This window comes from Lampetra planeri, chromosome 23, assembly GCF_965212315.1.
Source record: "Lampetra planeri chromosome 23, kcLamPlan1.2.h2, whole genome shotgun sequence".
NCBI lineage: Eukaryota > Metazoa > Chordata > Hyperoartia > Petromyzontiformes > Petromyzontidae > Lampetra > Lampetra planeri.
In genome coordinates this window covers 1,335,962-1,350,285 of record NC_136129.1, presented here as the reverse complement: position 1 = coordinate 1,350,285, position 14,324 = coordinate 1,335,962, and the positions used below count along the sequence as shown (strand labels likewise).

Here is a 14,324-nt window from a genome sequence, read left to right as displayed (position 1 = left end):
CGTCCCGTGTCGGGAATTGTCACGATATTGGGATTCTGCTGCTCGTGCGGCTGCTGCTCGTGGCGTGGCCAGGTGACTGGGCCCCGTGTGGGAGAGACGTGTGGCCAGGTGACTGGGCCCTGTGTGCCCAGGTGACTGGGCCCTGTGTGGCCAGCGCCATTGCGTGAGTTCGCGGTCCCCTCGGGCTGATGACGGCGATCCACGACGTGAGCACGGAAGGCTGCCAGAGTTCACAACACGCAGTGGCAGCTGTGTTGCTGCTCACGACTGTGTGTGCACCTGGTGACCACCACATTGCATCTACCAACCCTCTCAGCCTTGTCCAGACCCACCAGCTCAACAAAGCTGAACGTCCGGTCGTGTAAATGTCGAGGCCACTGATTCAAAAACGAGTTTGGAAACAGGGCCGTCCCAAGAGGCACGTTTAAGATTCACATGTGGGAGGTTGGTGAGTGAGCCGGTCGACTTGCGCCTCAAAGCAACAAGTGCCAGGGTTCGATTCTTGACTCGGGCACCTCGCTGTGTGGAGTTTGTTCTCCAGATGTTCTACATGGGTTTCCACCAGGTTCTCTGGTTTCTGCCGTGGTGGCGAGATGTTAACTCCCTTGCCTGGTATACATGAGGTCGTGGGTTCGATCCCGACTCTGACGCCTGTGTTTTTGGAGTTTGCATGTTTTCCCTCTGGTCGCATGTATTTTTTTCGGGGTCCTCCCAGTTTTCCCCTCCACATTTAGAAACATGCGTTTAGAGTATTTGACTGCGATACATTTCTACATGATAAGCCACTAAGTTGAACTATCACTTTTGGTAACCAGGTCGCTTGTGAAAAAGAGCTGCATAGCTCAGTGGGCCTTATCTGATAAAATAACAATAGTTTAGTTTGGTTCCTCCCATAGATAATACAACAACAATGCACCTGGTATTGGGCAAACATCCCAATTCTGAGACATTACCTCCAAATTACTCAATTGGGATTACACAGAGAGCAACATCTTCCTCTATTGTTGAAAATGTGGCAGGACCATCCTCAACAAAGTCTTGAGACCGAGTGAGGCTTTCCTGGGTAAACAAGCTCAAATTTTAACAAAAAAGAATCGTGTGTCACCTTCTCCCCATGTGTTGAGTGTGCAGCGCTGTGGTATGAACCCGGTGACCCGAGTTTGATTCCCGCCCACTGCCAACACCAGCGACGATTATTTGAACCGGTCCTGGGCCTCCCTTAGGTCGACTGGGCCTCAAATGAGTACCTGGTGCGACGTGTAAACATCGCCACGAGGGAGACAAAGGCAGCCCGGCATGGTGTTGGCCACCCACCACTTCGTGTGCCACAGTGCCGGCCTTCATAGGCGCCGTTGCTCGCTCCTCACAGCACTTGCCCCAACAGTCTGCTAAGCCTACACCGGGGTGGTGGTGGCGGGGATATTTTTATTATTACACACTTTATTTTAACTCACTCTGTTGTTGTTGTCGTTGTTGTTGTTTTTGTCTCCTCAAATCTTGTAAATCAATTTTAATCCACTTCCCAATGTGGTATCGACTGCAAACTTGGTATACATATGTCATACTGATGACAATACTATATTCTATTTTTAAAAATTTTAAATATATATTTTTTAATATTATTTTTTATATGTTATGTTTCAACTTGGGTCTAATTGTCCACGCTCAACTGACGTTGGCTGTAAATCACCACGGTCCCTTACGTTATGGCAAGCTTCGGGGCCACTTCCTCGAGTCGTGGAGTTCTTCCATTACGAGTACGGTGCATTTCATAAAAGCGTGTTTTTGTTTGTTTTAAATATTACTGATATTGTGTTTGTGCGCGCAGTGGATGACCTCACCCGGCTGGCGGCGATGCGCACGGACGCGCTGATGCCGGGCAGCGGGCACACGCCGCCCGCACGCAGGCGCAGCAGCAGCAAGTTCTCGGGCTTCGGGAGGATCTTCAAGCCGTGGAAGTGGCGCAAGAAGAAGAAGAGCGAGAAGTTCCAGCAGACGAGCGCGGGTGAGGAGACGAGCGACGATTGTTGCGGGCGCGGTGTGTGGGGAGGGTGACGGGAGGAGAGGCCAACCGAAACTGAATTTCTAGTTTCATCCGAAACCGAAAGTGAAAAATTGACTTTCAGCCCAAACCGAAAGTAAACCGAAAGTGAAAATGTACTTTCGGCCTAAACCGAAACTATGCCGAAAGAGGCCATTTTCCAACTTTCGGCGCCGAAACCGGATTTCGGTTGGCCTCTAGATGGGAGCGATGGGTGCCGGCAGGGAAGTCTCGAGCGCAAATCCGTCGTCGTCAGCCACGGTCAATTCACCGCTGGATGTCTCCCCATGGCATCTCGTCGGCGGATGCCTTCTATCCCTTGCCGCCATCGAATAGTCTCAGCCCCTCGGGCTGTCATGTCTTCTGGCCGGGACGTGGCCTGCCAAAAGCCCGTTATTTTATAAATAGTTTGATGTTATTCACGTGTGTGTGTGCCTTCTACAATGCCTCTCGTATAGTAATAAAATATTTAAAAATCCTTTTTTTTAAACACGCTTTAATGAAATGTCCTGTCCGAGCTGCCCTTCCCCCTGCCCCCATCGCCCCTCCCCTCCTTCCACACCCCCGCCCCTGGGCGTGGCTCCCCGAGGCTTGCCGTGACGTCAGGGACCACGTGGTGATTTACAGGCAACGTCAGTTGAGCGTGGACAATTCGAGCCGTTAAAAATATTGTTTAAAAATATATATATTTAATTTTCAATGATAGAATATAGTATTTTCATCACTATGACAAAGCTATACGAAGTTTGAAGTCGATACGATATTGGGAATACGGTTGAAATTGAGTTACAATATTTTTGGATACAACAACACATACAGTAAGTTAAATAAAAGCGTGTAAAAAGTTTCAAAATATATGTTTTGGATTTTTTATGATAGAATATCGTGTTGTCATCAGTATGACATAGCTATACCAAGTTTGCAGTCGATAGCACATTGGGAAGTGGGTAAACATTGAGGAAATAAAAGCGTGTAAAAACACAGGGCCCAGTCTGTACTGCGTTGTTTTTACTGTACGTGTCTGTACTGCGTTTTTACTGTACGTGTCTGTACTGTTGTTTTTACTATACGTGTCTGTACTGTGTAGTTTTTACTGTACGTGTCTGTACTGTGTTGTTTTTACTGTACGTGTCTGTACTGCGTTATTTTTAGTGTACGTGTCTGTACTGTTTTTACTGTACGTGTCTGTACTGTTGTTTTACTGTACGTGCCTGTACTGTAGTTTTTACTGTACGTGTCTGTACTGTGTTGTTTTTACTGTACGTGTCTGTACTGTGTTGTTTTTACTGTACGTGTCTACTGTTTTTTTTACTGTACGTGTCTGTACTGTGTTGTTCTTACTGTACGTGTCTGTACTGTTGTTTTTACTGTATGTGTCTGTACTGTGTTTTTACTGTACGTGTCTGTACTGTTGTTTTTACTGTATGTGTCTGTACGGTGTTGTTTTTACTGTACATGTCTGTACTGTGTTGTTTTTACTGTACGTGTCTGTACTGTGTTGTTTTTACTGTACGTGCCTGTACTGTGTTGTTTTTACTGTACGTGTCTACTGTGTCGTTTTTACTGTACGTGTCTGTACTGTGTTTTTACTGTACGTGTCTGTACTGCGTTGTTTTTATTGTACGTGTCTGTACTGCGTTGTTTTTACTGTACGTGTCTGTACTGTGTTGTTTTTACTGTACGTGTCTGTGCTGTAGTTTTTACTGTACGTGTCTGTACTGTGTTGTTTTTACTGTACGTATCTGTACTGTGTTGTTTTTACTGTGCGTGTCTGTACTGCGTTGTTTTTACTGTACGTGTCTACTGTGTTGTTTTTACTGTACGTGTCTGTACTGTTGTTTTTACTGTACGTGTCTGTACTGTTGTTTTTACTGTACGTGTCTTCTGCGTTGCTTTTACTGTACGTGTCTGTATTGGTGTTTTTACTGTACGTGTCTACTGTGTTGTTTTTACTGTACGTGTCTGTGCTGTTGTTTTTACTGTACGTGTCTGTACTGTGTTGTTTTTACTGTACGTGTCTGTACTGCGTTGTTTTTACTGTACGTGTCTGTACTGTGTTGTTTTACTGTACGTGTCTGTACTGTGTAGTTTTTACTGTACGTGTCGGTACTGTGTTGTTTTTACTGTACGTGTCTGTACTGTGTTGTTTTTACTGTACGTGTCTGTATTGGGTAGTTTTTACTGTACGTGTCTGTACTGCGTTGTTTTTACTGTACGTGTCTACTGTGTTGTTTTACTGTACGTGTCTGTGCTGTTGTTTTTACTGTACGTGTCTGTACTGTTGTTTTTACTGTACGTGTCTGTACTGTTGTTTTTACTGTACGTGTCTACTGCGTTGTTTTTACTGTACGTGTCTGTATTGGTGTTTTTACTGTACGTGTCTGTATTGGTGTTTTTACTGTACGTGTCTACTGTGTTGTTTTTACTGTACGTGTCTGTACTGTGTTGTTTTTACTGTACGTGTCTGTACCGTGTTGTTTTTACTGTACGTGTCTGTATTGTGTAGTTTTTACTGTACGTGTCTGTACTGCGTTGTTTTTACTGTCCGTGTCTACTGTGTTGTTTTTACTGTACGTGTCTGTACTGTTGTTTTTACTGTACGTGTCTGTACTGTTGTTTTTACTGTACGTGTCTGTACTGTTGTTTTTACTGTACGTGTCTGTACTGTTGTTTTTACTGTACGTGTCTACTGCGTTGTTTTTACTGTACGTGTCTATTGGTGTTTTTACTGTACGTGTCTACTGTGTTGTTTTTACTTTACGTGTCTGTGCTGTTGTTTTTACTGTACGTTTCTGTACTGTGTTGTTTTTACTGTACGTATCTGTACTGTGTTGTTTTTACTGTATGTGTCTGTACTGTGTTGTTTTTTCTGTATGTCTGTACACTGCAGGTGACACCAACTCACTCACCCATCCACTCAGTCACCCACTGACCACACTGCAGGTCACACCAACTCACTCAGTCACTCACCCACTCACCACACTGCAGGTCACAACAACTCACTCAGTCACCCACTCAGTCACCCACTCACCACACTGCAGGTCACACCAACCAACTCACTCAGTCACCCACTCACCACACTGCAGGTCACAACAACAACTCACTCAGTCACCCACTCATTACACAGCAGGTCACACCAACTCGCTCACTCATCCACTCAATCACTCACTCAGTCACCCACTCACCACACTGCAGGTCACAACAACTCACTCAGTCACTCACCCACTCACCACACTGCAGGTCACAACAACTCACTCAGTCACTCACCCACTCACCACACTGCAGGTCACAACAACTCACTCAGTCACTCACCCACTCACCACACTGCAGGTCACAACAACTCACTCAGTCACCCACTCACCACACTGCAGGTCACAACAACGCACTCAGTCACTCACCCACTCAGTCACCCACTCACCACACTGCAGGTCACAACAACTCACTCAGTCACCCACTCACCACACTGCAGGTCACACCAACCAACTCACTCAGTCACCCACTCACCACACTGCAGGTCACATCAACAACTCACTCAGTCACCCACTCATTACACAGCAGGTCACACCAACTCGCTCACTCATCCACTCAATCACTCACTCAGTCACCCACTGACCACACTGCAGGTCACAACAACTGAATCACTCACCTCACTGCAGGCCACAACAACTCACTCAGTCACTAACCCACTCACCACACTGCAGGTCACACCAACCAACTCACTCAATCACCCACTCAGTCACCCACTCACTACACTGCAGGTCACAACAACTGAATCACTCACCTCACTGCAGGCCACAACAACTCACTCACTCACCCACTCACCACACTGCAGGTCACACCAACTCACCCATCCACTCAGTCACCCACTCACTACACTGCAGGTCACAACAACTGAATCACTCACCCACTCACCACACTGCAGGTCACAACAGCTCACTCACCCACTCACCACACTGCAGGCCACAACAACAACTCACTCACCCACTCACCACACTGCAGGTCACACCAACTCACCCATCCACTCACTCACCCACTCACCACACTGCAGGTCACAACGACTGAATCACTCACCCACTCACCACACTGCAGGTCACAACAACTTTCAATGCACAATTATATTGAGGAACTGACTGTGCTTTGTTGTCTTGGTGTGGTCTGGACCTGTTCCTGCTGTTGTTTTGCTGCCTTGCCCAAGGTTGGAAATTGGTGTACTCATGCAATTTGAACTCATATACTTTATCTACTTTACGTATGTTTAGTGATTTGCTTACATTTCCTTTACATTGCACTCCGATCGTGTGTTTTTATCGTTGGTTGTTGTAACTTTGTTGGTTGTTATAACTCTGCTTCGCTCACAATGGGCTTTAAACATACCTTGATGTCATTTCGCCAGAGCAGGCCATTCTGTGCCGGCTACCGTGGTGCAAGTGAAAACAAGAATTACTCCGCAAATTACGCGTTCGGGATCATAGATGGCAGCTATCGCCCCTGTGCCTGTGAAAACCTGGCAGGACCCTCCTGACAGAGAGTCGTGAGACTCGGCGAGGCTTTCCTGGGAAATCAAAATGTCATAATAAATAGTAACAATCGCCGTTGCTCTGTCCAGTGGCGCTCCCAACCAAACACTTGGGAGGCTGCTAGGATTGCTTTCCTGCAGAGGGTACTGCCGTACGCTGTTTTAATTTCCATTATTGATTAAGGATTGCAGCGTCACAGCACCACGAGTATTGGCGATGACTCGAAGGAGGCTCCATCCAGCAGTGGATAGAGAATGACTAACCATTGCACAGTATATATTTCCACACGTTCCTCTTTTGCCCGCGACCGTTAATGATCAGGTGCCCGTTCTATTTTGCAGCACATTTTGTCCCCCCAATTCGATTGAGGTTGTGCCTCTGCAAAAAAGAAAAAAAAGCGCGTTTCTACTGGGCTCCCAGCTCGTGATAAATAAACAATTAGATTTTCCCATTTTACGGAGGGAATTACCCAGGCGCTCCGGCGGCTGCGAATCCTGACGTGGCAGCGGTGGCAGGGGGTTGGGAATGCGGATGGTGCTCCCCGGCAGAGACTGCGAACTCTCCGCAGGCTCATTCTGTGAAACCAAAAGGGGATGCGAGAGTTTCTCACGACGTGCCGTCGCGTTGGTTCGGACTCCGTGTCCGAAAGTTTCGATCCACGTGACGTGCCGGGAATGTTCCTCTCCACGTGACGTGCCGAAGAAGCCGCCGGCACATGGACCTCGAACGTCGGACATGGCGCCGGACAACAACGCACCGCGCGGTCCGGCTTGAAAGCTCATCGGAGAGCCGTACGACAGCAGAGCTGCGAACGCCCGGGGAGGTGGGTGGGAGGGTGCTGTGCTGGAGAGAGCACCGGGGCAGCCTCCCTCCCGGCCGGGGCGCTTCTGCAGAATCGAAAAATCCCACGGATTTTAATTTCAGCCGGGTCGGTGACCCAGAATATATTTCCGCGCCCCGGCACACCACACCCAATGTGCCTCTTGCCACGGGCCGTGGCTACTGCTGGTCACGTGCCAACTACTCCGGTCTCCCAGCGAATATTGAAAAATGAAGGACCAACAGATGCCACGATCGCGGTGCAGTTGTGTTGCTGTTGGAAGCCGCACCGAAAGCGAGAGAGCTCATTCGCTCATGCAGGGTGCGGCATTTTTATCGGTAGATTCTACTCTGCCCCCCCCCCCCACGCCCGGTCGCGTTGGATTTGCCCAAATGAAATATATTTTATGTGGCCCGCGCGTGTGATCTGAATGCAGAGCTCGTAGCTCGGACACTGGAAAGCGAAAATCTGCAGAAACATCTCTTGAGTCTCATCCGATTTACATTGTACACACGGACCATCTGTGGCGCCTGTAAATCCACTGCTGGATGAGGGCCTCTCCACACCTGCGCCAGTCTGGATAATAAAGAGCCCTTGAAAGAGAAGATCCTCCCCGTTACATTGAAGCCTATTTAACTGAGCTCCGGAGCATCTCCATTGTGAGATTCGTCACACCGTGACCTTTCTCGGATGAAGGTCGGCTCGACTTCAACAGGAAAGCATCTCGTTGAATTCCACGGCATTTGCTTGCGTCGAGCTCTGTGAAGGTGAAGCGGGCTCGATTAAGACGTACATGTGCCAGTCTTGTGAATACTGTACTCAACAACGGTGGTTCCCAGCCCGTAGATCCATGGCTCCACCGGTGGTCCGCAGGGCCGTGGAAAACTGTCCACAGAACTATGGGAGGATACCAGAGAACCTGGAGAAAGCCCACACAGAACAGGGGGAGAGAACGTGCAAACTCCAGACAGAGAGAGGCGGCCGAGTCTGGAATCGAATCCAGAGCCCTTCTCGCTGTGAGGCACATGGGTGTTAGCATTGCGTCACCCGGCCGCCCCTTAGATTGCACTTTACTGGCGCAGTGGCGCGATGTGGTGGCGGTGGGGGAGATGTAAACCGGGCGGCGCGCTATGTCTTGCGGGTGCTGAAGGCGAGACCCCGCAAGGGCTTACCCGCCAGGCTGCACGGGTCTCTCCGCCTACTTGCAAATGCCCCTCCCCGCCCCCTCTACCACGGATCTAATGGCTAAATTGCTATCACCTTTTATATATTTTTTCAAGAAACGTTTTATCGGAATTTTTTTTTTTAAATGACCACTCTTTTTATTTTTTAAGCAATAGCGCCAGCGAATTGATTTCCCCGAGGTCCGCGTGGATGGTATCAACTGCCACGCAGTGTCAAGCGTATCGAAATTTGTATCGCGGCTGCAGCGCATCGTGAGATGGATGTGTGTGTTTGTGTGTGAACGGCGACAAATGTCGCTAAGTCACCATGTCGGAGAAGTCAACGAGATTTTCTGCCCAAATGAGCGTTGGGGTGGCACTGAACGCCGGTTTACAGGCCTGAGCAAGGGCGTGGAGTATTCTGCATTCATATTGAGGAGTTGAGTCTGTCCACTAAGTGGCACTTGCTTTATCGACCTCGGACAGGGGGATAATGGGGCACTGTGGTGGCGATATGTTATCTGCCTCGCCTGTTATGCAGGAGGTAGTGGGTTCGACTCCGACCCTGACAACACCTGTTGTGTATTTGGAGTTTGCGTGTCTCTCTTCCTGTGGCGGTCACTTGGATTTTTCTCCGGGTCCTCCAGTTTTGTCCTCCACATTTAGATTATTTGGCTGCTATAAATTTCCACATATGTCAAGCCACTTCCATGAGCTATAATGTGTGGCCTGGTCACCTCTTAGAAAATCTGCATAGCTCAGTGGGTACAATAAAAAATTGTGATAGTTTTAGTAGTTAAATCTTGATTTAAAGCTTTTGTGACTGCAGGGATTCATATTCTTGGTTCTTTCGGAAAAGTCACGTAGAAGGGAAATAATAAAATATTTATTGTTTTATATTAATATTATTTTATTATTTCCCTTCTACGTGACTTTACCGAAAGAACCAAGAATATAGTTTTAGTAGTGTTAAGCAAATTAAGTTATTTTTCATAATTTTTTTAAAGTATTTGTCAATTATAATCGTAGAGCTATTCCACACGAGGTAAATGTGCAGCCCTGCAATTAAGTCGCTCATGCCCCTGCTGGCAGAAGATCCTGCACGAGAGGGAGCGGTATATCAGTGGTTCTCAACCTTGTTTGGCTACTGCTGTACCCCTGGTAAATAAAATAGGTTCACTTTAGTTTCGAGTCGGTCCACAACCAGGATTGAACTTGCGACCTTCCGATTGCGAGCCGCTCACCACCGGATGGAAGAAACCAAAATGGAGAAGTACAGAGATGGCGGCGTTCCCTTACGGCGAGCTCCATGTCTTTTCGCGTCGCAGCGAAGGGATGAAACATATCTTTTAAAAAGATTGGTGGGTTTTACTATTTTTCGTGAACCTCCTCCGCTCGCCGGGAAACATTGTAAGCTGCTGGGAGAGTGAACGTCAACCGTCCCATAGTTCATTGAACGGTTTCAAATTTTTATTGCGCTAAGCGAGTTTGCGGGGTCGTGCGAGAGGCGCCGCCGTCAACGGCACGTGCAGGCCCTAGTCCAGCAGTGGATGGAGCACGCCTGTTAAATGATGTTGATGATGAAATTTTACTTCCCGATTGTCTTTTAAACTTTGCAGTTCTCGAGAAGAAGATTTCGAGCCGTGCGAGCAGAGAGGAGCTGATTCGAAAAGGAGTCTTGAAGGAGCTCGCCGGGACAGGTGAGCGCCTCCACTGCTGCTGCCATCACCGGCCGGGCACCGCCACCCAAACAGAAAAGTAATAAATAAATAAATAAAATACACGAATTTGTCAGGGTTCCAAATTTTTGGAAATGACACAAAAATTACCCCGCAAAATAACTCAAATTGGGATCGCACGGAGCAGCAATATTGCCCCTATGTACGGTGCAAAAGAAGTTCAACGTACATACCCACCCACTGACCCACACACACACTCACCCACTCACACCCGCACCTCCGATTAGCACGGTTGGCTACGTACGGTGCAAAAGAAGTCCAGCATACATTCAGTACATAATTCAGAAAGTGAAATAAAGAATGAAATCAAGTTGGGCATGGACATCAGAGGACGGCTATGTGAGATTAACGAGAGAATTGAGGCCGATAGAGGGAAGGGGATGGAGAGGGAGACTGGGAATTAAATGATGGGGGCGAGATGAGAAGCCCTTTTTCAGAAGTGACAAAAATTGATAGCTCAACGAAGCGGCTTATCACGTGGAAATTTATAGCAGCCAAATACTCCAGCGCCGTCGTTCGTGATGATCGCCATGCGCCAGACGAATGGCGCGGACACCAAATGTGACTTGACTATTATTATTATTATTACTCTGCTGACTGCGAGCATTCGGGAAGGACATTCCCCTAACAACCTCGTGAAAATAACTCTTGAGAGCGGCACAGTCGGGACGTGACCGTGACGTATTTATTAAACGACCAAAAAAAGCACCGCCGCTCTGAAGGTCGTGCGGGCGCGAACGTGAGCAGGCGGCGAGAGCGTTGCTGCAGCAGGGCGAGGGATACGCCCGGTGCCACGCCGTGCTGTATCATCCGCCCGTCGTCCTCGTCCTTTACCGCGTAACGTCGCTTTCACGTAACCGAAGCTAAAATCTGAAACTATTTTTTATTTTAACCCCCCACTGAGCTGTGCAGCTCTTTTTCAGAAGCGACCTGGCTATCGCGAATATAGCCCAACGAAGTGGCTTATTATCATCGCGTGAAAGTTTCTAGCAGCGGCCAAAAACTCTGAACGCGTGATGTTGATTCTAAATGCGGAGGGAAAAACTGGAGGGCCCGGTGGAAAATCCACGCCAACACGGGGAGAGAGAGAAAGATGCAAACTGCAAATATACAGCAGCAGGCGTAAGGGTCGGGATCGAACCCACAACCTCCTGCATATCATCCATGAAAGAGTTTTTTTTTGTTAGATCGTGTAAATATAAATGTGTCGTTAAACCCGCCACCACCCGACGCAGCTAATTAGTAAGGTTTGTAACGTAAACAAAACGTGCCAATTAGTTATGAATTCAGCACTCACCGGTTGTGTGTTGGAGGGTAAACCCACTACAACATTTACAATTCGACTACCGTGACGTTTCGCCGGTAATTACAACAACAACAATAACCAGCCTCGTCACGCGACAACCAGAATTGTGGAGAAATCTTCCTCCTGTTTCAGGTCAGTTCATCAACATACATAATGTATGTACATTACATATGTACATTCTGCATACCGGGCGAGGGAGTTTAACATCTCACCACCACGGCACCCCAAAGCCGACAATGTGCAGCGGTCCGCTCCCGCCCCCCCTTGTTCCATTCATCAGAAAAAATATACCAAGATCCCCTCTATAGCCTTAGCAGACTGTTGGGGCAAGTGCTGCTTCGTGAGCACTTATTTAGTCCGCCACGGCACACGAGGGCATGGTATGGCCTGAACCCACACCTGGCCGTCTTTGCCTCCCCATGACGTATTTACACACCACATCAGATACTAATTTAAGGCTGAGTCGACCTAGGGGAGACCTAGGACCGGTTCATAAATTCGCTGCCACTCTTACTTGTCGTAGCTGGGAATAAAACTGGGGCCGCCACGTTCATTGCGCAGTGCACTAACCACTACACTACTGCTCCTTGCAATAGACGTGTGTGTACGCACACACGGAATATGCATTTAATGTCTACTCCCCGGGGTTAAGGCTCGCCGAGGATGTCCTTAAAACATAAACAGCATTGCCCTTTAAAACAAACACATTCAGATTCATATGTGAATGTTTAAATACTCAAAAACGCAAAATTAGCCAAATTACCAATTGATTGAAACGTTGAGCGATTAAAATAAATCGCCCACAATGTTTTTTAATTTAACCATGAATGTTACTTGAACCAAAAACCCACAAAGAAATCAAGTTTTGCCCCCAAAACATCTGAATATTCAGAATCTGGAAGATTCAATACAAACTCATCCCAAACCCCAGCGCGTGCACGTGTGTCCAGGAGAGATCTATGAAGTCCCCGTGCACCCTTGAGAGGGAATATAAACACTTGTCACGAGGATTCTGCTTTGTGCACAACGCACACTTTGTTGCCTCTTGAAATCCCTTTTGTCAGAGCCAGCAGAAGAACACTTATCGGCAGAGGCTATTTTTAGAATGATGATTTGTCGCCTTGCGACCGCACGCGGTACAGGTGCTGCCACCTTGCGAGCCGCGTCTCTCTCTCCATCGCAAGGGGCTGGGGAATGGCTCAAAGGCTCACGAGCTCATGGGCTCACGGGCTCATCGTGATTCTCGGCCGCTCGTTGGCTCCGGTGTACGTCTCGTTTCGCGTACACGTGACCCGGCGTAACGCAATTACCGTCGGAACACTGGCATCCCGTGTCAGGGCGTCTCGGTTCAAGCATCTCTTCTGAAAGCATTTTCGCTACAATTGGAGGATTCCCATCAGCGTGACCTCCTTGACTTGAGTGTCCCATCTTCAGATCGCACGCGGCTCTCAGAGACCCCAGGGGCAGCTGGCGATGAGACGTCAGGCGAATACGTCTCTCAGCAGCTGCGGTGCGTGTGGCCACTCGGCTGACGTGCCGTGCCCCCTTGCCGTGGCTTTTCGGTGGCCTTCGCGTGATGCACCGAGGGACAAATGAGGACTTGAGAATTAAAAGCAGGGTAACAGATGTTTCCCAGGCAGGGGGCTTTTGGCTGGCCATCGAACAAAGACGGTCACCGCATCGCGCGCTTTCAGGCGCCCTTCTGCGGCCGTCTGGAATCCCCTTCCTTCCGATAATAGGACCCCACTGGAGCTATGCACTTTTAAATATAAATAGAAAACTGATTTCTTTGGAACTCCTTTTTGTGTTTAGTTTGTTGTCCTTCCTCCGCACCTCCGATGAGCACGGTTGGCTACGTACGGTGTGAAAGAAGTTGAGCATACATAATTCACGAAATGAAAACAAGCTGAAATTAGGTTGGGCAAGGACATTGGATGATGAATGTGCAAGAATAACGAGGGAAAGGAGGCCAATAGAGGGAAGGGAATGGAGTGGGAGACAAGAAATGAGATGGTGGGGACCAGATGCGGAGGAGCGCATTGGATGGAGGTAGCAAGAGATTGTGAAACGAAACTATTTTTATTTTACCAGGTAAGGCCCACTCCATGTTTATAAATGTGGAGGGAAAAACCGGAGGACCCGAAAAAAAATCAATACGACCATGGGGAGAGAGACACGCAAACTCCAAATATACAGCAGCAGGCGTCAGGGTCGGGGTCGCACCCACGACCTCCTGTAGACCAGGCGAGGTAGTGAACATCTCCTAGCCACTGGGAAGAGGAAGGATTGGGAGTGGCCATTGCCCAGCACTGGGATGTTATCAGCTAAGAGAGAAAATACAGGCGGTCCCCGGGTGACGGAAGGGTTAGGTTCCCGAGAACGATGCATAACCCGAAATTTCCTTGTGTCGGAAACGGAAAAATGTTTCCCCCAAAATCCCATGGCCAGAAATGGTTGTGCCTACTCTACCGTCTTCTCTCAGTATTGTCTCGCGCTGTCGTCCGTTTTCTATCGCTACCTGTTCCGTATCGCTGTACATACGCTCTGCACTTTCATTTAATCGAATATCTACCTGAACACTCCCCATTATGAAACTAGTAGAGCATATGCTGTATCCAATTGTTTATGAATACCACGAAACATTGTAATAGTAATTGTTAACAGAAGGCAGTCACTTCCGAATGTTCCTTTACTGGTGCATTAGGCTAGGCCTCGACTTCCCCATTCGCTGTATGCTG

General features: G+C 48.1%; 1 protein-coding gene across 1 annotated transcript in view; it reads left to right on the top strand.

Moving 5' to 3' along the window:
- LOC144726512 (phosphatase and actin regulator 1-like) overlaps positions 1–14,324 on the top strand; it is a 92,201-nt gene that overhangs the window by 38,669 nt on the left and 39,208 nt on the right. The window contains 2 exon segments of the mRNA XM_078605308.1: positions 1,829–2,005; positions 10,161–10,241. Of these exon segments, the coding sequence (XP_078461434.1) occupies positions 1,829–2,005; positions 10,161–10,241 (258 nt within the window).